The following is a 24,480-nucleotide window of genomic DNA, read 5'->3' as shown; positions in this document are numbered from 1 at the left end:
GCAGGAGGGTTGTGGAATCCCTTAACCAAAGAGGAAAGAACGGTGAGACCGGGACAGGAGGAGACACGAGGGAAAGAATCCAGAACGGTCAAGGGCCGCAGCTTCCTGGCTCAGAGGGAACTAGGAACATGAAGCCTTGAGGAGGAAAAAAAAAGGGGGGGGGTGAATTGGAGTTGAAACAGCCTGATGCCAGTTGAAGTCCCACACTTCCAAACAAACCTCCCCCAAGCTCTCTACCCCCCACCCCCTGTTTTTATACACCCCATCAGAGCCCTTTCTGCCCTTCTCCCCAAGCCCTCCCCACACTTCAGTCAGAATCCCACCCCCCTCCGCTCCCAGGCTAACTTTGTTAGACCTGAGTGGGAAAATGAGTTTTCCTGTTTTGTGAAACTTTTCATGATTTCAAGAATTATCCCACTCTGCATCAGAACAAACAACTGAGACCTTTCAGAGATGGTCATGAAAGATCAGCGAGAGAGAGACCGACCCATCAACCCATCCTAGAATAGCCAATAGCCTGGTGGGCAGGGCACTCATCTGAATCAAGTCGAGTAGGGACTATGCATCTGGTCTGTGCATCCCAGGTGAGCATCCTGTCCCTAGGCTGTGCTGAGGTGTCTGTCTATCTCATTTTGACTAGAAATTCTATCCTAGACCTGAGAAACCTTCCCAGTGAAAGTTCTGTCAAAACCGGTGGGTTCCTGGAAAACGTAAGTTTCTACAAATCAGCATTTTCAGTTTCACCGAAAAATTCCCAGCCAGCTCTAAACCTCATGCCTTCTACCCCTCCCACCTTGACTCCCCCAGCCTAACTCCCTTCACATCGAATTCCCCCCAGGCAGATCTCCATTAGATGCATTCCACAATGACATTAAGTATTTACAGACTTGTAGTAAATTAAGCTATTGTGGCCTAAAATAAATGTGCACAAAAAGGAGAAATTTGCACATGGTTCTTCAAACGTCCGTTTAAGAAGGTGGCACACATATCAATGTTTGGGAAATGCTGCACCAGAGCACATTCCCTAAAAAAAAGCAACCCATAAAACTCATTAAAATAAAAGGAACCAACAGCTCGTGCATAAATCAATGTAAACGTTGATTTAAGTGGAGTTGTAGGGATGAGTTTAGCTTGAAATCTATAAAGCACTTTCAAAGCTGGAGCATATTGCATACAAATGAGTGGTAAATAATTTGCATTGATAATAGAGCTCCAAGCAGCTCATATAGACTGAGAAAAAAAATCAAAGCAAACATACTGTACAATTAGGAACTGGTCATTAAATAGCATCTAGATTTGTATATGCACTCATTACCATGGTGTCTGTGCAGTTATTATTCACATGTTATGTTATTTATTGATTTATGTAACCCTTAATATACACGCCTTGACGTGCATTACAAATTGGCAAACCGTATCACTGAAATAAGCAAAACTTGGCATTTATTCAGTGTCTTTTGAAAGGCAGAAGAATACTGTTCTTCTGAATGGATTCTAGGATACCACAGGGAAACCTAGATAGATAGGCAAAGGGCTTTAGCCAGGATCACCCAGTGAGATAGAACCAGGGGTCCTGATTCCCAGTTCCTTGGTTTACCACTAGACAACACAGCCTCTCTAACTACTGCAACTGTACATCTTGGATCAAACATCGCAGCGGCTTTAGAAGCATATAGCAACATAACACAGCAGGTCAGGTGCAGGAAGTGAAATATGCAAATATCCAATTGAAGCTTCAGGGCAATTTAAGTGGGTTGAATACATTTACAAATATTAGCAAAATGAAGAATTTGACTTAATATGTATAGCAAGCATAACAAAGCAATGAGTAGGGCAGAAGATCCTAGGAATGAGTAGGGCAGAGCAATGAGAGAGTCAGGAGATTGCAACAGCCTACAGATTGAAGTAGAGATGGGAGGAATCTTTGAGTTGCCCCAAACTTCTGCCTTTCATAGAATATCAGGGTTGGAAGGGACCTCAGGAGGTCTAGTCCAACCCCCTACTCAAAGCAGGACCAATCCCCAACTAAATCATCCCAGTCAGGGCTTTGTCAAGCCTGACCTTAAAAACTTCTAAGGAAGGAGATTCCACCACCTCCCTAGGTAACGCATTCCAGTGCTTCACCACCCTCCTAGTGAAAAAGTTTTTCCTAATATCCAACCTATAACCTCCCCCACTGCAACTTGAGACCATTGCTCCTTGTTTTATCATCTGCTCCCACTGAGAACAGTCTAGATCCATCGTCTTTGGAACCCCCTTTCAAGTAGTTGAAAGCAGCTATCAAATCCCCCCTCATTCTTCTCTTCCGCAGACTAAACAATCCCAGTTCCCTCAGCCTCTCCTCATAAGTCACGTGTTCCAGTCCCCTAATCATTTTTGTTGCCCTCCGCTGGACATTTTCCAATTTTTCCACACCCTTCTTGTAGTGTGGGGCCCAAAACTGGACACAGTACTCTAGATGAGGCCTCACCAATGTTGAATAGAGGGGAACAATCACATCCCTCGATCTGCTGGCAATGCCCCTACTTATACAGCCCAAAATGCCATTGGCTTTCTTGGCAACAAGGGCACACTGTTGACTCATATCCAGCTTCTCGTCCACTGTAACCCCTAGGTCCTTTTCTGCAGAACTGCTGCCTAGCCATTCAGTCCCTAGTCTGTAGCGGTGCATTGGATTCTTCCGTCATAAGTGCAGGACTCTGCACTTATCCTTGTTGAACCTCATTATTAAAGTATTTTTATCTGTCGAAGACTGAGATTAGATCAGGCAAAACACTTGAAAGCAAAGCCCAAAGGCCAACCCCCCTTCAACAGTCTGCAGCCAGGAACACAGATGAGATCAAACAGGTCTTTGTGAAATACACACTGTGGCTACTTTCCATGCCTCTCTGCTGCTGCTGGGAGTTTAACAGTTCATAGCAGCCATTACCATCACAAGCTATTTTTATGCTGCCCCATTCTAGAGCCATTTCAGTACAAGGAGCATCCCCAGTGGTCTCTTATTCACCCCCAGCCCCTGTCTTCCCAGGACATCTCAACTAAGACTTTGTGTATCTGCACAGCCTCTGTGAGCCCATGGAATCCCTGCTTCATTTCATTAGCTGCCGGCAATTGTGCATGTCACAGATGCTTGCATGGATCACTGATGGATTCTAAGCTCCAGCAGTCTTACTTATTAGTGGATGGACACAACTAGCCCACTCCAGATCTCACTGCCTTAGAGCAGCTCTGGGAGCTCTAGAGGACATTAAATAATCTTGTTCAATATTCACTGAAAATTGAGTCACTATTAGCTATTTAACTCAGTAAAAAAAGCAGTTTGATTCCCCTCCCTAAAATGAAGCATACGTGTTCAGAGCGCTCCAAGGGGCTATGGCTATTGTAGTGGGATGAAATGAAGACCGGCAAAACTAAGGCAGAACAACAAGAAAGGTTTCCTGACCATGAAACCTATTAGCTGGTGGAGTAGAGTGCTTTGGCAGACCTAGCTTCAGTGCTCCTAGCAAATTGCCGAGAGACACAGGGCCCTCCTCCATGCAGGACACTCACCACTAGCCTACTAATGAGCCTCCTGGCTTGGCTTATTGCTGCTAGCTGAGAAAAGCCCATTGATTTTAAATTTCATTAAAACAAGATGTTCAACAACAATTTTCTGCAGCACAGCTGCAGTATAAAGAGTAGCTTTTGGGATCATGGGAGAAAATACCAGGCGGAACTTCAGAACAACTTTTCACTAATATTTTGAATATTTATTTTAAACCTTTTCCTAAACTACTTAAATAAAGATTCCAACACTGCTTGAACCCCCTTTCTCTCCCCCTGCTACCCTCTCCCCAGAAGCTAGCTGCTTTTTCAGATGCACCCTCTGATCTAATAGCCACTTTCCTTTCTATTATTTCCAGATAAAACAAAAATAATAATAAATAATAATAATAAAAAAAAACTATGTTAAGGCAGCATTAGGGTTGGGAATACATAATCAGTAATTTCAATAAAAGCCAATACAAGGATGCTGTAACTATCCCAAAAGCCAGCATTACAAGAAATCAAAAACAGATTAGAGAAATACAGAATTAAGGCACCCAAAGTACCTTAACTCTTCCCTGTAACAACACTATATGTTTATGATGAAAGCATTTGTAAGAGTCTGTGGACCATTGCGCCCCAACCTTAATTCCATTTTAACAGTTTGGTGTCTTGGAATTTCCTTAATTTTTAAAAATATCATACCTGAACACTAAACAAGAAACCTAAAGAGAATGCTACCTTACAATGGCTGCTTTGGTGTGAATTTGGCCCTTAAAATTTGCAGTTGACTTATTGGTTTAGAGGGCTGTGTTAGTAAGATTGGCACTATATGCAGGAAGGCAGTGAGAGCCAAATGCTTTCCCAACACTGCTGCCTCAGTTCTGCCAGTAGCGCTGTTCCAATGGGCAGTAGAGCTGAAGCTGCAATGCCATGGGAATCTTTCCAAATACTGATGCCAGAGCTAGTATGCAGCCAGTGAGCCTTTAAAGAGCAGACACAGTTGGGTCTGTTAATGTACCTATGAAAACTCTTGACAAGTGTCCAGTCTCTCTTATATCACTGAGTCATTATAACTAATAGAATTGCTTGCAAAATACCTGTAGAGACAGGGTGGTGACTGGTTGAATTTTCTCTGTCACAATGGCCCCATGTAAAAGTTACCTGAGCCTGGCTAGAACCTGTACCATCAAAACGATTAGATAAAATCATTAATTTAGGTTAATGACAACCTAATTTCTTCAATTGCAGGTGCTGTGCAAGATTTCAACTAATTTTCGTTATACTGAAGTGTCAGTTATTCCATTGGTAAGATATTTGGGGAAAAGAAAAAAAAACTGACACTGGATGTTAAGTTTCCTAAAGAACCCACTTTTCAATTCATAAAAGTAATTAATGATGAATGCTCAGAAAATATATTCTGCACGCAAAGAGTAAGTTTGGGGATACACTAGGCTATATTTTTCATACAAAACGAAGACTGAATCCCTTTAATTGCAAAATGAAGTTCAGCCTTACCTGCAACCAGCACCTCTGTAATAAAGAAGGGCCTAGTCTAACACTTGCTCACACAGGTACTGGTATCTCTGCAGGACCCAAAAATAGATGAGATATTACTATTAAACACTGGACATGCATGTATACAGGGAAAGCACAAAACACCAACAAAAGAATTTTCAGAGAATATAACCCTTGTGCTTCAGGGCTTAAACTAACCTTTAATTAATGGGAATTTGGAAGAAACTTTCCCTGGGACAAGTTATCCCCTCCCTTCCAAATGTAGGGTTTCTTGCCTACTTCTCTGAAGCAACTGGTATTGGCCACTGATGGAAACAGGACTGGATGGCCCTTTTGGTTTTAAGGCACTACAGAACCTAATTTAAAGATAGTGTCCAAACTACTAGATCGTGCCTTTCTATGGTTTTTTCTTTTAAATCATGTCAGTGGCAGGCTTACTGCACTCACAAGTATCCCTAGCACAATAAACCACACAGGCAGGAAGGTATTAATGTTCTATGAAAACATTTCACATTTTAAGTTTCCACAGACAAGGCAAAAAAACATGAATGTAACATTGGCTGTTTCTTTGTTAATAGTACCAGCAGGCACCACCAAAAACCTTTTTCAGAACTCTTTTGCCAAAAGGTAACAGAGAGCCCTCTAGAGGCAGAAAAACAAACAGACCCTTCATAAACCTAAAGGAAAGGTTTCAGAATAGCAGCCGTGTTAGTCTGTATTTGCAAAAAAGAAAAGGAGTACTTGTGGCACCTTAGAGACTAACAAATTTATGCACAGATGCCTGCAGACTCTGTCTCTCCTGCATATCAGAGGCCTTGTTCCTCAGGATACAAATGGCTGCCATTGACTTCTGCAAGGCCCCTGGAAACTATTGATTTATTCCATTGCCTTCAGTCTTTTGATTTTAATGACAATTGTTCTTCAGATGCAGTTAGGAATACAGAAGTAATTAAGTCAAGAAAACTAGGCATTAAGAATAAACTTCACCTAAACAGCCCAGTCAACGTTGCTATTAAATGATTTCTTTGGTATTTTTTCTTTAGTCCCTTCCCCCAGGTAAAATCCTGGCCCTCTTGAAGTCAAAGGTAGTTTTGCCATTCATAGCCAGGATTCATGAGCTTAAATCATTGATGCTTGTAAAGTGTTTTGAAATCTGAAAATAAGTGCATTTTACTATGAGCCAGCATTTGTATTGTTACTCCACTAAAAAGATTGCTAGAGAGAAAGGGGGCAGATATTAAAAATCTGACTCCGTGAAGTGGGAAGTAGAAACTCAGAACTTTTGCCTCTTGCTTTAAAAAAAAAAAAAAAAAAAAAAAAAAAAAAAAAACATACTGAATACTGGAAAGTGACAGCAGTGTAGTTTACCTTATGTAACAGTTTCCTGGAGGTATCTGCTATGCTGCCCAAAGCATGATTTGGAAAGTACATCCCTTTACATGACAGTAGAATCTATTTCAGGATCAGGAAAATAGAGTCTCAAACTTCATACCCAAATATTGTAGCTAATCTGCTCCATTACAAACAGTGGAGTTAGAATAATTTCTTTCTGGATTATTCTGAAAGAAAGACTCTCCTCAAGGGGAAAAATGTACCATAAATGCTTGTATAACATGACCAAGTTGATGTTTTCCCAGACTTATTCAGAACATTTATAAGAGCTCTCTCTCATTTGATGTTTAAATAGCTGCTGCCCCATTTTAAACATTCTGCCATTCTAATTGATAATTAAACTCTCTCCCATCTGCTCAGCACACTGGCTTATTAGAACAGTGGTTTTCAACCTGTGGCCTGTGGGGCCCCCCAGAGGTCCACAGACTATGTCTAAGACTTCCAAAGGGGTCTGTACCTCCATTTGAAATTTTGTAGCGGTCTGCAAATGAAAAAAGGTTGAAAACCACTGATTCAAGGGAATGCCTCCCAGCCTGGACAGACAGACTTGTGCTCGTGGGGCTTGAGCGAGTGCATGAAAACTAGTGTGGATGGAACAACTTGAGCTGGTAGGGTGGGCTTGAGAGCATTAGCTGCAGCTCAAGCTGCAACATCCACACTATTTTTACTGCACTAACTTGAGCACTGCAGTTCAAATCTGTTTACTGGGCTGGAAGGCAGGCTCTCAGCTGTGGTATAACGTCCCTAAGCAGGAAAACAAACATCTTACATGTGACAAGGTATAATACTATCCACTAGCCCATTACCCTGGTCAACTTTTGTTTGGTTTGCTGGAGCTAGTCAGCAGGGGTACCCACATCCAGCTACACCTACTTAATGTATATTAGATCAAAACCCACCGTATTCTCTAGTACTTTATTTTGAACATTGCTTCTTGCTTGAGTTCCCCAGCAGTACATAGCTGTAGCTGATTAGCTCTGTCATTGCCTTGGATCACAAGGAAGAGGTCAGCTGAAGACAGACACTTGGCCAGGAAGAACTATGGAAAGGGATGCTCCCCAGGGAAATTGGGGCACTCTAGCAGATAACTTTAGAACAGATGCTGCTGATTCACTCTGCATAGGTGCAAAGCAACAAACTCTGGAACAGCTGAAGCCAGGTACCAATGAGGAGGACCAATACAATGACGGGATGGAACTTCAGTACCAAGATGCAATCCTGCTCTCCTTGAAGTCAGTATCTGATTGTAGTGGCAATGGACTCAAGTCCATAGGGAGGAGATTGGCCCTTTGGACACCCATTGCCAGGGATCAATGGGAATGCACAGAACATATAAAGTGAATGCAAGTTGTACATGGATTCTTTACTAATAGCGACCCCTTCTGCAGCCGTCAATGAACTGCCACTGCTCTATATTATGGATTTACTTGGATCCTGTAAAAGCAGGAACAGTCAATTCTCTAAGACCACAGGTAAAGGCTCAGTGGATCACAAACTAGAGAATCTCTGCCTTAGGAAATTAGGCAGTCTGGGTATTCGCCACTTCCTAAGGGTTAATGCAAACATATCCCCATCCATCCCTCTAGATACCGCTAAGCCATCCCCCGCCAAGGCTGTCTTACTTCTAGCTCAACGATACTTCTGAAGAGCAATTACTTTGCTTTTAGAATGTGCCAAGCTGTACAAAGTGACAGCCATTTTCAAATAGTTACCCATTTCTCTGGCACTGCAGAACATTAGTCACTGGGCCAACTCAATCCTGGGTGTAGTTTATGTTGCTAACTCCAGGGTATAGAGAAGCAAAGGAAATACATAATGAGCCAATGAATTAGAATAGAATGGCATATGTCTGAAGAAAAAGTTTGACTGTTTGGTTTTAGGGTACCCTCAATAATGAAACATTTTAAAAATGCACGATATTATTGGATTTTTTTTTAATTAGCCATGTTCATTGTAAGAGATTTTCAAAACCACTGTTCTCAAGTGAAAGGGTTGCTTGTTATATTTTTGAAGGCAACTTTATGGTGGTCTTCACAATAGTGTCCTTTCATTCACAGGTGGTGGAACTGAGGGGGCTATCACCCCGCAATGGGAATATTGGGGACAGATGCATGTTTCACCTTTGCAAGGTATTTTGGGGGCAGAAGAGTGGGACCTGGCATACACCATGCCTGTATGTATAGGGATGCGGGGGAAGAAGGATGTGGAAATGAGAGAAGGATCCAAAAGGACACAAGATCAGGCTGGCTGCCAGAGAGCAGGTAGGACTCCCTGGTCCAGTCCAGACCAGGCTTCCAGCCAGTACGAGTTCCAGCAGAGATGTCTGGCCCAGGAAGAGGCAAACACGTGCACCAGCTAAAGAGATGTGGGGGACAGGTCAGGGTGCATCCATGCACAGGCAGGCACATGTAGCTGTGGGGAGGTTGAGGCCCACAGGGCACCAGCTGCCACTCCCGTAGGAACAGCAGCAGCAGTAACTATTGGGATGCCTTTTCCCAGCCTGGAGTCAGCTGTGTGCCCCTCCACCTCATCTCAGTATTTCCCCCTTACTCCTGCTCCTATCCTATGCCCCTATTAAAGGAAGTTTTCATTCTCCTCCTCCACCTCCCATTTTCACCTTCAAACCTGTTCTTTCCTTCTAGGTACTGCGAGGTTTCTTTCCTTCTAGAGCTCCAGCAATCTTTTCCAGTAGAAAGCCTACTGAAAAATTGTGACAAGACGAAGCTGTATTTGCCAGCCGGAAATGGAAAAACATGATCTTGGAAGTTAGTCATATGGCCACATGTTTTTAAGCCCTTCGGTGATTAAAATGAAGAAACGAACAACAGAGTTTTTGGATCCTTGCAATTTATTAATACTTCAAAACACATCCTACAGTAAGGGAATCTCCTGCCCCATCCCTTTGCTACTCAAATCACTGTTCTGAAACCATTTAAATTCTTTGCAATAGGCAAATAGATACTTGAGGCACTATGTGAATACAAAAAGTGACAATATAAAAACAATTAAACCTCATGCAATACAACTTAAATATATAAGGAAATGTAGCATCATAACACAACACACACAAGCACTGTTAGAACAATTCACATAAGTGAATATACAATATGCATAGCATGTTTAATAACATGTTTACAGCTCATGCACAAGTAACCAGTCAGCCTAAATAGGAAAGAGAAAGTCTTAAAATACTGGATAACTGCTTAAGCCACAGTTTACAAAGCCTGCTGTATCTCAGCCTCTCTGGAACTGCTCAGTAACAGTCAAAATAAAGAAGTGAGGACGATGTTTAAATGACACAACTAACAGATCCCTTATTTCTAATAATCGGGCCTTCTTGTTTCCACGCAAGGTTCATTAGCCAACATGCTAAGAGGACGTTGCCAGAATCAAGCAATAGTTGCGTACTCAAAAACTATTTTAATACTGATCATAATTATGTGCATTTTTAATCAATACAAGTAGTTACAAAAGTCTAACATTACCGTTAGACGTCTGATACTGTGTTTATATTATATTATATACCTAACACTGGAGAAATATCTTGGGGAGAAGTTTGAAGTACATGTATTAGATCGTCTTTCTTTTTTGTTCACTTGGGGTGGGGAGCAAAGGGAGAACTGAAGAGGCAAATAATTCTCCTTTCAAACCAGTATAAAATGGCTGGAAAAAAGTGCGATTCCTCTACAGGCAGGGTGATAGCAAGGTGTGTCCCAGATGAGGATAGAAGTTAAGCAATATAAACCCTCATACTACAGGCATAAGAAGCTCTAACTGCCTGGATTTAAGATGAAGCATCCCCTATTGTCAGGTTATGGCATAATAGGAGATTAAGGTCTTCCTCTGAAGCATCTGGTACTCGCCAATGTCAGCTACATCAAATCAGTGGGTCATCTAGTCCTGTGTACTCTGTATGGCATTTCCTATATTCCCAATGCCAGAGGCTCATTTGCTGCATCAGACCACAGATCTGTATTTTTACAGTGGAATTAAGTCAGACTGGACAAAAATTATACAGAACATCTGCACTGAGCCAACAATTCAGGTGGAGTTTATTATCTAGAGTCGCACAGAAACTTTGATGCTGGTTCCAAAAGAAGACCATTCTTCCTTTCTAGATGAGGAACGGCAAGGGAGAAGTGGGAAGAAAAGGAAAAATGAGGAGAGGATAAGAGGCAGACTTAGATCTCTAGAACTAAAAGTAAAAATAGATGCATTGTATGATAGATATTAGTACAACATTTCCTCCCATCACAGAGAATCTCTAGCAAATAAGAAGGACATTTTATAAACTATATTGCTCAAACCCTAGAGCAAACGGCATCATTAATAAATAGCTTAGCAATAACTAGAGTCACATTAGACAAAAAGGACAATATGCAGAGGCAACTACAGAAACGGATTGCATTGGAGATCCCTCTCAGAAGCCCTTAAAATTCCTCGTTTTCTAGCTGTGTCTCCCTTATCCTTGAAGTCCTAAAGGACACCATCCTTTTGACCAAGGAATGGATAATACTCCCTTCACAACGGGCAAAAGTCACACCTTAACTAGGTCACTGCTGAATGACACAAACCCCTAGGAGCTGCGTGCATTACTTCCCATATCTTGCTAGGCCTTGGAGATCAATCCACCAGGGAGGACATACTAGGGTCTTCAGTATGACAATATAGAACAGTGTCATTAGGCTAGCCAAATGCATGAGTTATCACCAAAAAAAGCTACTACTAGTGATATTAAAGTGTTGAGATTTGGTGCAATATGGCTCATTACTTGTGAAAGCAGAAAGCTCTGGTAAATCATGTTTTAACTAGGGGAAATCTGCAGAAACAGATCCCCAGTCCTCAGCAAGTTAAATATTTGTCTCATTTCTTCATGATAAAAAGTACATATCATCAACAAGACATGAACCCCTGGGTGTAGGAAGCTTGTCAATAAAATAAAGTAGACAAAATGCATTAGCTTAGAACAGTGGTTTCCTTAACTAGATATGTTCAGACAGCGCACTGCCAACTTTCTTCTAGCTTGGATTTTTTGTATTCCATTGTTTGTATTCCAAGAAGCTTGAAAACATTTTTTCTATTGATTTTGTCCTCCTTTGTTTGACAAATGTTGCATTTTGCAAAATTTCCTATGCTGCCAACACAGCTGTCTTTTGTTGCTGGTGCACAGGAAAGTAAACAATCTCAGAAGGAATGTGCACAGCTTGGAAAACCCACACCAAACTAGAACTGCAGAACAACTTAGGATGCTCACATGGGTTTCCTCTTTTCAGAGGGTCTCATGAAAACAAGGACTTTAAAACTGAATCAGAATTCAAGCTTATAGTATGGATGGGACTAACCTAGTCTTATCCATACTACAAGTTCTAACCCTTTTGGTAGAAATGGAGTTCTGGGTTTTGTAGCATAGACCTTCCAATGGTAGCATTCTGCAAACCAAATGGGTGCTTCAGAGCAGTGGTTTTCACCCTTCTCCAGACCGGGACTCTGTTACAACAGAAATTTTTGGAACCACCTCCTCCACTAAATCAGAAAGAAAGCGGTGGGAGGTCACAACCGCCCTTCCTGTTCACAACCCAAACTCAAAAAGATATATACATAATAGATACATTGGGAAAACCATCAATTATTCAATACAGTTCAGATGATTTCGCCTTAATTTTCCAAACAATTTGGACGAGATAATGGCTGGGAAATTTCAACCCAAAAGAAATTAGTCCAAAAATTATGAAGAATTGCAAAGAGGCTGTTAATTCTGTGTTAGTATATTGCCTAGCACAGTGTGGCTAGGATATTGCACTAGTGCCTAAAGGCACCTGTAAGTAAGAATGGAATTTTTAATCCAAATTTAACTAACAGCTATCTATATCTATATCTATATCTATATCTATATCTATATCTATATCTATATCTATATCTATATCTATATCTATATAAAAACCACCTGCAGTCTTCAAGTGTTAGACTAACAAGGATCAGAAAAATTCAGTTAAGGCTGACATTTCCCCCACACATCCCCAGAAGCATTTGCTTTTACTCAAATACAACACATGGCGACACATAACCTCAAACTGTGCACAGTGATCCATTAATCTTTCAGCAATTGTAGAACACCCATCACTGTGGCATCTAAGTGCTAAGAATGGAGTAGCAACATTGACTCCGATTTTCCTAGCTTTTGTCTGTCAAGTTAGACCTTGAATTTTCTTTTAACATAGCTTTTTTAATCTTAGGAAGCTTCAACTGCTATATCCAGAACCCAGAAAGCAAGCACTTCTCAAACAGGGGGGAAAAAAAAAAAACAAACCCCACAACTTTCTTCTGGCAGTTTTAGTGTCTTTTTACCATAGAATGCTAATAGCCCTGGGAATGCTTTTTGTTTTTTAATTTTTTTTTAAAGCAATCTCTCATCTGATCTGAATTCAAGTAAGTGTCTATTAAATGCTATTAAAAAGTCATCACTATGATTAACACTATTCAACTGCCAACTCTGCTGAAACAACTCCACGCCAGTTACTCATCCTAGCAGATCCCACCAGCAATATCAATTCATTAACACACTTCATGGCATTTACTTACAGCAGCAACTGTGTAATAGCCAATAACCTGTGTACACAGAACTGAATATTTCAGCCTAGTTCCCTTGCATGCAATGTGTTTAGAATTCCACTCATCAGCATGAACCTCCAAGGACACAATAATACTGAGCAAGGTCACAGAAATCACCTAGGATGCTTTACTCTGACCCCATTCCTGACCCCACACCTCACTATTATAAGACAAGGTTATCACTAGTTCTGCCATTTTAAAAGTGTTTTTAATTTCTTCCAGCACTTGGTATTTCTCCATAAGAAACTGACATTTGTAGCTCTATTTTCCAGCCCACTTCCTTTTTAAAATAGGCACTAATAACACTTAAATGTGTTCCTGTCTTGCATGCTCTCTTTCATTCCTCTGTCACTATTAGAGGGTAGATTTTACTTAATTCCCCCTCCCCCACTGTTCTAAAAATTGCTCTGCCTCTATCTCTCCCTCTAGCTCTCAAAGGTTCTACAAAAAACTACATGTCAAACAGACATTAACAGGCTGTGACAGGAGTCCTTTTCCCTTGAACAACTCTCCTTGTTTACAACCATGAGTTATGAATTTTTGGTCCTTTTGTTTAGGTTAGACCCAGAACATTTGATTTATTAATTTATTTTACATTTCTTTCAAGGACTAAAGAATAAAAGTAAAAAGGATTAGAACTGAGCTGTTCAAGCACAAGGGAGACTTATACCATATCTAAGCATCATGAAAAAAGCAGGTTTTCATCCAACAGAAGATGAGGCTTTTAAGTGTGTGTTGCATTGTTTTTAAGACTACATTTTAGTGCTCAGTTACTCTAAGCTACTTCTTAAAAAGGGACACAATCCAACTTGAAATCTATTCAGATGAAAAGTAGTTTCAGGTACGACATCTGCCCCGAGTCCCTCACCCAATTTTTGTGGTTTCACATCACTTTCCCCTCCTTTACTATTGCTATGTAAAAGACCCCCAAAATCAGGAAAATCTGACTGACTACACAGAGGAAACAGTAAAACTGACTATATATAAATTGCTGTGTATATGCAGAAACAGACTGACAAAATAAAGACTATATTCTTCCCCCTGCCCCCGTCTTGCTCAGGTTATAGTAACCTTAACACAAGAAGGTAAAAAAATAAATTTCAGGCAGAAATGAGATTTTTAAGTTGATGGTGCCCCTTTGAACTCTGCTACCAATATCTAAAGTATGTCATGTCCAGTACTTCTCTTGATCAGACAATTATACCTGTTTTCTAGTACACTCACAGATAATAGACCCATTTCTATTTCAAGAGCATGTTTAGTCCCTGGTAAGCTGAACTTAAATTCTACAGAAAGGTTCCAGGATTCTGCAGCCATTTGTTGAGGCAGACTAGAAATTCTGCAATAGTTTCATTTAAAGGGAGTTTAAATATGAAAATTAATAGTACAACAGGGATAGTAACTCCCTGTGTTTAAATTTCATCCTGTTCCCACATGTTCAACGTGCCAATTTCTTTTACATCAATAATGTACAACTGCATCTTGGACATTGTCAAGGGTGAAGCTGCAGGTTTTGACAGCTGGGTAGTTTGGGGCTGTGGAATAATCAAAGCTTTTAGCTAAATCATTTAACTATTTTGCAGTTGATCATTTTATGTTGACATTTAAAGGTCTATCATTAGGTTTCAGCATTACCAACCCAGTTACATGAATAAGGAACATCACACTTCTCAGATCATTTCAGGCTTTCTGCTGTCTCTGGAAGAAGCCAGTGTCAAGGTTTGCACTCAGAGTTTCAAAGAAAAGCATTAAATTAAGGGCTGGGTTTTTAATTTTGTTTTAATTAAAAGCTTACTTTCTTAAGCACAATTCTGTACCCGAGGAATTCACAGGGCCCTACCTATGACTCAAACCTATGGGTCTAAAACTGAGAAATTGGCTGGAATCATGAACAGTTTTATGTGCTAAGCTCAACAAGAGAACTCAGGACATGTCCTTGCTGTTAGCTATAAAGGCAACTTAGCCTCCCCCCCGCCAATAAATAAAAAAAAATGCATTTTTAAAAGCATTCACACACTTGAGACTATTCCCAGATGATAGCAAATCTTGGTTAAGCTGCGCCATACCAATAATTTAAGGAGGTAGCAGTGGGAAACAAATATGAAGAGAATGGTAAGTGCAAAGAAAACCAGGAAATTTTGAAGAGAAAACTTGTAAAAAGATCAAGCATTTGAATGTATGGACATAAAGTTAAGATCAAATGACCTTAACTCCCCATCCCATTGCCCAGAGAACAATCAGAATTATATGATAACTGTAATCAGTCAATACACAGGATCAAAAAGAAAAAGAAGACTTATACAGTGAATGAAGATCTGTGTCTTTTTAATGGCCATAGACAGGTCTCAGGAAAAGTAGAATTTTTTAAATGTAGATGAATAAGTAAAGGAACTCATTCCTCATGATCCATAAGGGGTACATATGCCATCAATCATGGAAGTGTCATACACAGCACTAGGATATGTACATATACAAAGCCTCCTAAAATCAAGATAAAATGCGCCACTTACACAGAGAGAGCAAAGGATAGGTTTAAAGCATCCTGGGTTTCCAGTATTTTTTATGCACGTCACTCGAAGAGACACTCTCACCACCTTCCTTTTTAAATTCCTGATATTTACTAAATGCTACAGGTTGAAGTTTTTCTTTTATAAAAATTCATTTATCAAATTTTGATCAAGGACAACTATTGATGCAGGATAGTTTCAGAGGTAAGTACTGTGTACAACAGTTGCATCTTTGATGACAACAGTGTGTCAGTCATAACATCTGCTAACTTTTCAGCCTGGTTGGTTCTGCTTAGATCTGTAGGAGCTGCTGACCTTTGAAAGCCTGTAGAAGCTGCTGTGAAGCTTAGAGGGTGACATTCTGGCCCCACTGAAGTCAATTAGAGTTTTGTCATCGGCTTCAGCAGGGCCAGGATTTCATCCAGAAATTCTCCATTAGTCCATGAAGATTCAAAAAAATCCACAACAAATAACTCCAAATCAAAGTATCCGTATAAGCCTAAGCCATTCATTGGTTTCTGCTTTAAGTTGAAGTCTCACTTTAGCTCCCAGATCTTAAAAATATCATGTCTTAGCCACTTGATAGTTAGCTAAGATATTCTCACCTGGCAAGGAGCCTCGGTCAGAAGTTTCAGGTGGATTTGTTTAATTTTGGCAGCATTACTGGGTAGAAGATTATAACAGAAAGGTAGGTACAAAGGGCTTGGCTTTTAAAGTCTGCCTGCTTCCCTCCATATCTTTGAAATGCTGTCAGAGTTCTGAAACAAAAACAGCAACTTTATTAATCTTCCAAATCTTGTACCACCTCTATAAACTATCCCGGTTTTGACAAAAGTAACAGTGAACCTGAGAGGTCCATAAGACACAGATAGAATGCTCAATTTCTGAATATGGGGACTTATCTCTTCAAGATGCCAAAATGCACTAGGTCACCAAAACCCCAGCAAACAACCTAAGCTGAAGTTTCTGGGTTGCATCATTATAGAGGTAGGACATGACAAAGATTCACTGAATTATTCTTATAATCAGGGAAGTCTCCAAATTTGAACAGCCAGATTTGGCACAAAAAATTCCCTCACCTTCCACCTTACCTAACTCACTTGCTTGGGAGAAGCTTTCTCTTACTGCATTTTAGAAGGGTAGCAAAATTTCTCTTTATAATAGAAAAATGGTTACAACCTTAACTATGGAGAGGTTACCGCCTTTCCATAATATAGTAACAGAACCATTGTCAGAGTTACAAGGTGGAATATTCCCCCGCCCCCCCCCGCCACTCATGGAGTTACCAAGTTGAATTGTACGATCTTTTGTGGGTAACCTGACAAATAAATCACTTGGATAATTGAATTATCTTACATTAGCGGATAGCTTATCATAGCATGAGCACAAGCCGTGCTGCTCTGCCTCCTTGCCCCACCTCATTATTTTAAGGCTGCTATCTGATCAAGCTAAGACAAATCTCAATTTTCCACAGAAGTTTACTTCCCTTAAAACATTTCCGATTTAAAATATTCAGAGCATTTTAACCAACGGACTGCTATATGAAAACAGTATGCCTAAGTCAAAAGTGATGTTACAATCCCACCACCTGATGGGCGGCTTTTCCTGTTCAGATACAAAAGTTATAAAATAAATTTGCAATACAGCTCTCAGATCCTGCTCAGACAGGAAGTGTCCTGGTGATGGGAACAGTGACAGAATCAGACTACAAGCTCCAGCAGCACTGATTGTGACCGTCATGGGTCTACTATCTGCTAAGCAATGCCATATATATGCACGCATTCTGCGCGCTTGCACGCATGCATATTATATACCAGTCACATAGTTCTCTAGTATAATCTCAACTTCTCACCACCTCAGAAAGTTACTGTATCAAAATATATATACAATCATCAATGCAGTATTGCCAACATCCAGCAATTGTGAATCAGCCCCAACATTTTTTTTTTTTTAAACCACACACTTGGGGTTCTTTTTATTGAAAATCTGCACAATGGTATTGGCGCACATAGGGTTTGCCCGCTACAAAACTGAGGGTTAGAATTTTTTTAAAAATGAAATTGAAGATTCTCAGGTAAATAACCCAAGGCCAGCTAGCTGGGGCCTTTAAGCAAACACCAAACATCAGGAGTCTCACAAACACCACAGAGTTTGGCAACACTGAAAAACAAAAATGTTCTTGGAACACAGCTCCTGCTCAATTATTCACAAAAAAATGAAAGAGCTGTAAGTGCATTAAAATATTTATATTATGAAATAAACCAAATTTTAAAAACATAACTAGAACATGGTCACCTGAATTTGATAGAAAACCAACCTTTCCCATCCTTTTCTGAAACATTTAAGGCACTTGAAGGTGGCCAGTTTTTAAAGCCAGACAACAAAAGTGTACATTTTAAAAATCCTATTTAACAAAAATCAATCCAGTAACACTGCAAAAAAAGTTCCCACAGCCATAACGTTCAGTAAATACTCAAAAACTTTATGAAAAGAAAAAAAATAAAATACTTCACTTTGTTTATAGCAAACCATAAGAAACGATGTGGCAAGTACAGGGCCTTTTGAACTGGCAGAGCATAAATACACAATTTCTATGGACCCCTTATAAACACAGTCAACAAGTGTCCTCTCTTTTCAGGTTACCAAATAGCTAATAAAGTGTGTTTGTGTCACAGAAATAATTCACCCTTACTCTTAGGTATTCTTTCCGTATCAGTCAATTAAATTAACTACTGATTGCTTCTTCTCTTTAGGATATTCCTAGTTTCCCTCAAGTGTTCCGTTGTATTTTCCCCATAATTACGAAAAGTCAAATGGTTCTTTAAAAGGATGAGGTTTCTATTATATCACCGTCTTTCACAATGTTGTCTTTGGTATGAAATGATGAAGTCGAGAGGTCTCTGAGGGTATAACACGAAAAGCACAAGATCCCACTCCTGGACACCTGATCCTCTAGAATACTGAACCTGTTCATGGAGATAGTATGCAGTAACAAGCTTCGATTTGATGATGGCTTCTCTCCCGCAAACACCCCCTAAATAGGTAACATTACAATTAAACTATCTGCATGTTAGCTTTCTTTTTTAAGCACTATTTTAAATTAAAGCAGAACCCAAAGCAGCATAATACAAGTAAGTATTCTCCCCCATTAGCTTATACATTCCTTACCACCTCCAGGACAGAGGGACATGAACTGGCAACCTGGCAAACACTTTAAAATTATGTCCAGGGAAGAAGTAGCTGCACAAGTCTTCCAGCCTGCTCAGCTGTTTCAGGGGAAGAGGGGACAATGGATATAGTAAGATGAGCTCTGACATTTTTCTTTGTGGAATTTTGGTCACCTTATTCCTGACGTTTTACCCATCCTACTAGCAGCTTCTTCAATGGAAAGAAAATTTCTTTAGGGGAACATATGAGAGTTAAGATTTTATCATTGTGTGGCTGTCGCTCTGATTGTTCATCTCAGAGCTGAAAAAGTTAAAGGGTGAATCCTCTGCACCCTCATCAGCACTGAGGCTTTTAGGGTCTCCCAAGCAGTCTGCCAAGATATCTGGGGGGTTCCTTAAGAAGACCACCAAGACAGTGATGTTGTCACTGGATCCATTTTCCTTTGCTGCAGCCACCAGTCTCTCTGCTGCCTTGAGACCATCTCCTTTGTTTTGCTTTAATTGATCTAGGACCAGATCCACCACGTCATATGGTCTGATGGCATCAAAGAATCCATCACAGGCCAGGAGCAAGTAATCTTCAGAACCTGTCAGCTCAAATGAATTACCATCTGCATTTCCAGAGACATAGGGCTTCTGATATAGATCACCTAACAAGAAAAGATACAAATCTGATGCTTTAATATGAACCATTGCCTCCTCAACCACCATTTCTACGATTCTCCAGAGTTGCAATGCTTTCTTTTAGGGCCAGATCATACACCAGAGATCCATGCACAGCTCTCTCAATGTCCCATGAAGGAGATGGATGGGGGCTACAGAGCCAATGGAGAAGGCCTTCGACTCCTAACAATCCCCTGTGATTCATACGGATTTAAGGGCATCTACTGTGTTTTGGGGATGGTACCATGGCTCATTATACGCCTCCTCTAGAGCGGAATGATACGAGGAGCTCACCAAGGAAAACATCAAATTTTCCTCCCTCAGGAAATGCTGGGATGCTTTGGGTTTTGTTTGTTTGTTTTTTTGGGGGGGGAAGGGGGAAGTGTGCATCTTGTGAAACCCTTGGAACACCAGGGAGGAAGCTTATTTTCATCAGCGATAATGACATGAGAGGAATAAGAACATCCCCTTGCATGCAGTATAGTGCCCAAATACTCAATTCAAGATTTCCACCTGTACACATTCATTTCAACACAAGTGATACAAGCTTACCACTTCTCAATTAAAAAAAAAGATACTGTATAAATGTATAACTTGCTTCAGTTCAGCCATTACAATCCTTCATTCACTGCTGTTGCCTAGGGTCTTTTCTAATTTTACTTTAAGTGGCAAGCATCCAAGAAAGTTCTTTCCATGGCATTTGGGAATATTAGCATTTAAATGCAAATGGTCCACTGCCAATGTTTATGTTAGCTATTTGCAGTTTGAAGGATGACAACAATTTGACTTTTGAAACACAGTGAAGAGAACAACTTGTAGATACTAAAATGGATAAATAAACTCTACCGTCAAAAGCTTGTCTCTTAATTTAAGAGACGTTGATCCAATAAGATATTAACTCACCTACCCTATATGGAGATATTCAGATATCAGATCAGAAGCCAATATTTGCTCTAGTGTCATGTAGAATATACTCTGCAAGCTTGTTGGGCTTTCAGTTGCAACAGGATAGGTTATTAGAGGTGTTTCAAAGAAGGAATTGAACTAATTTTATTTTTTCCTTCAAAAACTGATAAGGGTTGTGCTGACTAAGCAATTTAATACTCCATTATTCAAGCAATTACAATAATAGAAGCAATTTACTCTTTGGCCCAAGCTGGGCAAACACTATAATCTCTTTATTAATAAATGGTCGTTTACTTATTCAGCCCCAGGATTTTTTAGATTGTGTGTTTAAGGATAATTCAATTTTGACCAATTTAGATAGCGTTACTTACCAATAGCCCTGGAAACAGCAAGGGTTCCATTGACCCGCCAGCAGTCCATATGGGTCACACAGCCACCTAGGGCTTCTATACGCATTCTCTCATCCTAGAAGAAAGAAGCACGTCAACTCTTTATACTAAGAGCATATCCTATATCTTACTAAATTCACTGCTAGCCAGTGTTGCAGAGAAAAATCTTAAATCCCTTCATCTTGTATACTTATAGAAGGATGCAAACAGCTTTATATTATTAAAGAAATGGGAATCAATAGTGTTCAGAGAAAAATGTGCTTAATAAAAAAAAAAAAAAAAACAGTCTTATTGCAATGTTAAGTTGAGTATAAGTGAACAAGACATCTTCCCTATGACTGCATCATTGCTTGCTCGTGAAACAAAAAGGAAGAATCCCTATCCAAGTCATTTCTATAGGAACAAACTGGCAATATCCCCATCACTGTGCAAATATTTAAGATTGTGAATGGAAGTAGGAAGAAAAGGGTAATTGTAAGGCTAAGGTTTTTAGATGTACAAATAAAAACTGTATTTAGAGGCAAATTTCATTTTCATTAATATAATCCATACTCCTCAAGCCCTACAAAAACTTTAATATTCATAGTATAAAGGAGAAGGCTTATGCATTGCCACCTCTAAAAAACTTGCTACTGCCTTTTCAGTTTGTACATAAGTCAGTTGAGTTGTATTTGACCTATTTTAATAAAAAGAAATGCAAGATTAATTAAGCCTGTTATGATACTAGACTATTATTGCCGTTTGGATGATGCTATTATGTAAGCCAGGTCTGAAATAAAAACATTAATTTACTAATTCAATGGTAACTTTTTTTTTAAAAAAAATCAGTTAATTTTGTTAATAAAAGGCTTGCAGTTGTAGATTTTTCATGGTTGCCCTGTATGCAAAGTTACATAGTACTACAGTATTCACAAGGTTCTTTTTATTTTTTCTAAGGGGATTCCCAACTGAGAGTACAGATCAAATCTGTTCTTCAGCACAATCCTTTTTTCCTTTGGAAAAACATGCACTGAGAACACACACGTAGACAGGAGAAAGGCAAGAATGAAACATCATAATTATGCTCTGTAACCATCCAACTTAAAAGGGATGAAATCACTGAAAAGTGGCTCCATCTAGTCCTGTTAGAGATTTTAAATTTAGTAGATGTAACTCATGACCACTTATCAAAAACTGCCAACAGACTGTATCCTCATCCATTGCAAGGATGAGATCGGCCACCAATACCATCAGCTCATCTTAATTAGCTAGCCTCTTACAGTTTGTATGGCAACTTCCACTGTCTCTGTACATAATGTATATACACCTTCTTACTAGATGTTCCATCCTATGCATCCAATGAAGTGGGCTGCAGCCCACAAAAGCTTATGCTCTAATAAATTTGTTAGTCTAAGGTGCCACAAGTACTCCTGTTCTATTTGCGGATACAGACTAACACGGTTGCTACTCTGAAACCTATCCGCTCAGTTTGTCATTCTAGTTATAGACTTGCATATGTGCCAGACTCCAGGAAATCCAGAGATTCCAAATAGTTCCAAAGCTACTTAGAGACCTTTTTTATAACCTGTCTACAAAAAGAGCAGTTCAATGTCTGCTGGTAGTTGGCTAGATCTTCATTTAAAGAGATTCAGTGAGCCAAAAGTAAATTAATTACAGCCATCAGAGGAGAGAGCCAAAGAAAACAGGCTTACTTCTCTTTCAGGTTTGTGAGGTTCCATCAGGGTCACAGCTTTTCCCTGCTGCACCAACATTACCTGGGAGTCTCCAACCCAGGCTATGTGTAACCTGTTCCCTACAATTAAGGCAGATACACCTGTTGTACCACTCCGCAGCCTCTACAAAGGAAAATAGAGCAGTGCAAGTTAAATTGCAGTTTAACATCATAACATTGTAAATTAGGGTTAAGGCTACATTTATGTAACAGAGGTCATGGAAGTCATGGAATCCGTGACTTCTCGAGACCTCTGTGACAGTCTCTGCTTCAGCCCCAGGGACTGCAGGACTCTGGAGCTGGCAGCCAGCAGGGTCTTGGCAGGGTTCCAGCAACAGGTAGCCCCCTGCAAGGTTCCACCGACATGTGACGGACTCCTAGAGGGGACCCTCGTCAGGGTTCCAGTGATGGGTGACCGCCTCAAGTGGGGAGCGGGGTGCCTCAGGAGAGAGGCTGGGTGTCCCATTTTGTCTTTGGGAAATATGGTCACCCCACTGCGCTCAGTTGCCATGGGCAGAGGGGGAACTGGCCCCATAGCTCCCATCCACCACAGTGGCAGGGGAAACCATGGAGCTGCAGCAGCAAAAGTCACCGACAGGTCACAGCTTCCTTGAATTTTTGTTTATTGCCCATGACCTGTCTGACTTTTACTTAAAATAACCATGACAAAAACTTAGCCTTAATTAGGGTTAATTAAAGCTTGTTAACTATGCAGTAATTTAGATCTTTGTGACTGGCAATCCACTGAATAAAAGGTACAAACATAAGAGAAAACACAGGTTAGAAGAAACCCTATTCTAGCTTTCAAGTGTCCGACACTGCTATAGATATGCTCTTCCCCTTGTCTTTGCTAACTCCAACATTAGCTTCAAAGGGCCCAGAACCATTTGTTTACTTGGGTTTTTCTGAAAAGCAGAGGAATCAGTTTGATTTTAACTTCAACAGAAAGAACCTTTCAGTACTGAATGTGACTTTTCTTCCCCATACAAACAGATGTAGCCACCCTATCTCTGCCGTCCTAGTGGCAGTGAAAAATATTCTCAAGGTAAGCATTTCTCTACTGCTATATTACAGTCCATTATAAAAAGCCATCCTTGTTACACTCTGAATGGTCAAGTTTTGCTGCTGCTATAAAGATGGAAGAGTATCCTTCATTTGACCTTTACCACTTTCAGTTCCCTTACAATACTTTGAACTCAAGAACCTAGTTTAACTCATTTTTAAAATTTCTCATCCTCCAGTTATCTTGTCATGCACCAACTTCACTCTCCCAAATATGAGGAAAGGAGGAAGAGAAAGGTCAGTGATGGTGCTAGTGGAGCCAGCCTTAAGAAAACAGAAAGATTTTCTTTGTCTTTTCTGTATTAAATTATGCAGATACAACTGGGGCTAGTCTTCTCCCCTCCCCCTTCTTCTTCTCTCCAGGGAAGCAACTCTTTGTTGCCTGTATATTCCCTGAGATTGAGGATTCTGAAATAGCACTAACTCCTCACTTCAAAGTTTCCATCTCCCTGAACTTGCAGGCACTGGTTCTTATGAGAAGGGAGAATTTAATGTGGTCAGTGAAGTATTTCCCACTTAGGATACTTGGCAAACGAATCAGAATGAATTCAAAGTCTAACTGTAGAAGATGAAAATTCTCTGCATAACACCATTCCTTTTTACGGTCACCCAAGCAATTCCCCAACTGCTTAACTATAATGGAATCTGGCTCTATGTTAGGATTGCCAATTTTGATTGGATGTATTCCTGGAGGTCATCACATGACAATCTTTAATTAAATACAAGATTAATCTTTAATTCCTGGAGACTTCAGGGCAGTCCTGGAGGGTTGGCAACCCTACTCTATGCACTCACCTCTCTTTCAGCTTTGAAAAGGAACATTTCATCAGTTTGCTGGAAAGAGCTTTTCAAGGCCTCAATTGGGTTCTTAAGAATCTCCTTGTGTAATGCAACATTTACGTGCAAATGAGTCGCTGCGTAATTGGCGGCATCCACTCCACCATGGCCATCAAATACAGCAAAGTATGCTCGATCAACATCATCCTTTTGGCAGGAGGGAGATATAAAGAGTTCAGAAATAAAAGTCAATT

General features: G+C 40.1%; 1 protein-coding gene and 1 long non-coding RNA gene across 3 annotated transcripts in view; one reads left to right on the top strand and one right to left on the bottom strand.

The window, feature by feature from the left end:
- Nucleotides 1–9,209, top strand: part of LOC122456817 — a 61,716-nt gene extending 52,507 nt beyond the window's left edge. The window contains exon 3 of the long non-coding RNA XR_006275902.1: nt 9,078–9,209. This is a non-coding gene — a long non-coding RNA (uncharacterized LOC122456817). The remainder of the gene's footprint in view (nt 1–9,077) is intronic.
- Nucleotides 9,210–17,503: 8,294 nt separating this feature from the next.
- The window catches only part of PPM1F (protein phosphatase, Mg2+/Mn2+ dependent 1F), a 34,462-nt gene continuing 27,485 nt past the window's right edge, over nt 17,504–24,480 (bottom strand). The window contains exons 4-7 of one of the 2 annotated variants that reach the window (XM_038373306.2): nt 24,245–24,433; nt 22,368–22,511; nt 20,659–20,752; nt 17,504–19,368 (exon numbers count right to left, since the gene is read on the bottom strand). In XM_038373306.2, coding sequence (XP_038229234.1) covers nt 18,971–19,368; nt 20,659–20,752; nt 22,368–22,511; nt 24,245–24,433 — 825 coding nt within the window. In that variant the 3' untranslated portion in view covers nt 17,504–18,970. The remainder of the gene's footprint in view (nt 19,369–20,658; nt 20,753–22,367; nt 22,512–24,244; nt 24,434–24,480) is intronic. The other variant, XM_043498209.1, reaches the window with a different exon arrangement.

Source organism: Dermochelys coriacea, chromosome 15, assembly GCF_009764565.3.
Source record: "Dermochelys coriacea isolate rDerCor1 chromosome 15, rDerCor1.pri.v4, whole genome shotgun sequence".
In the NCBI taxonomy this organism is placed as follows: Eukaryota; Metazoa; Chordata; order Testudines; family Dermochelyidae; genus Dermochelys; species Dermochelys coriacea.
The sequence above is the reverse complement of the archived record's forward strand: the minus strand, read 5'-3'. Positions and strand labels throughout refer to the sequence as shown.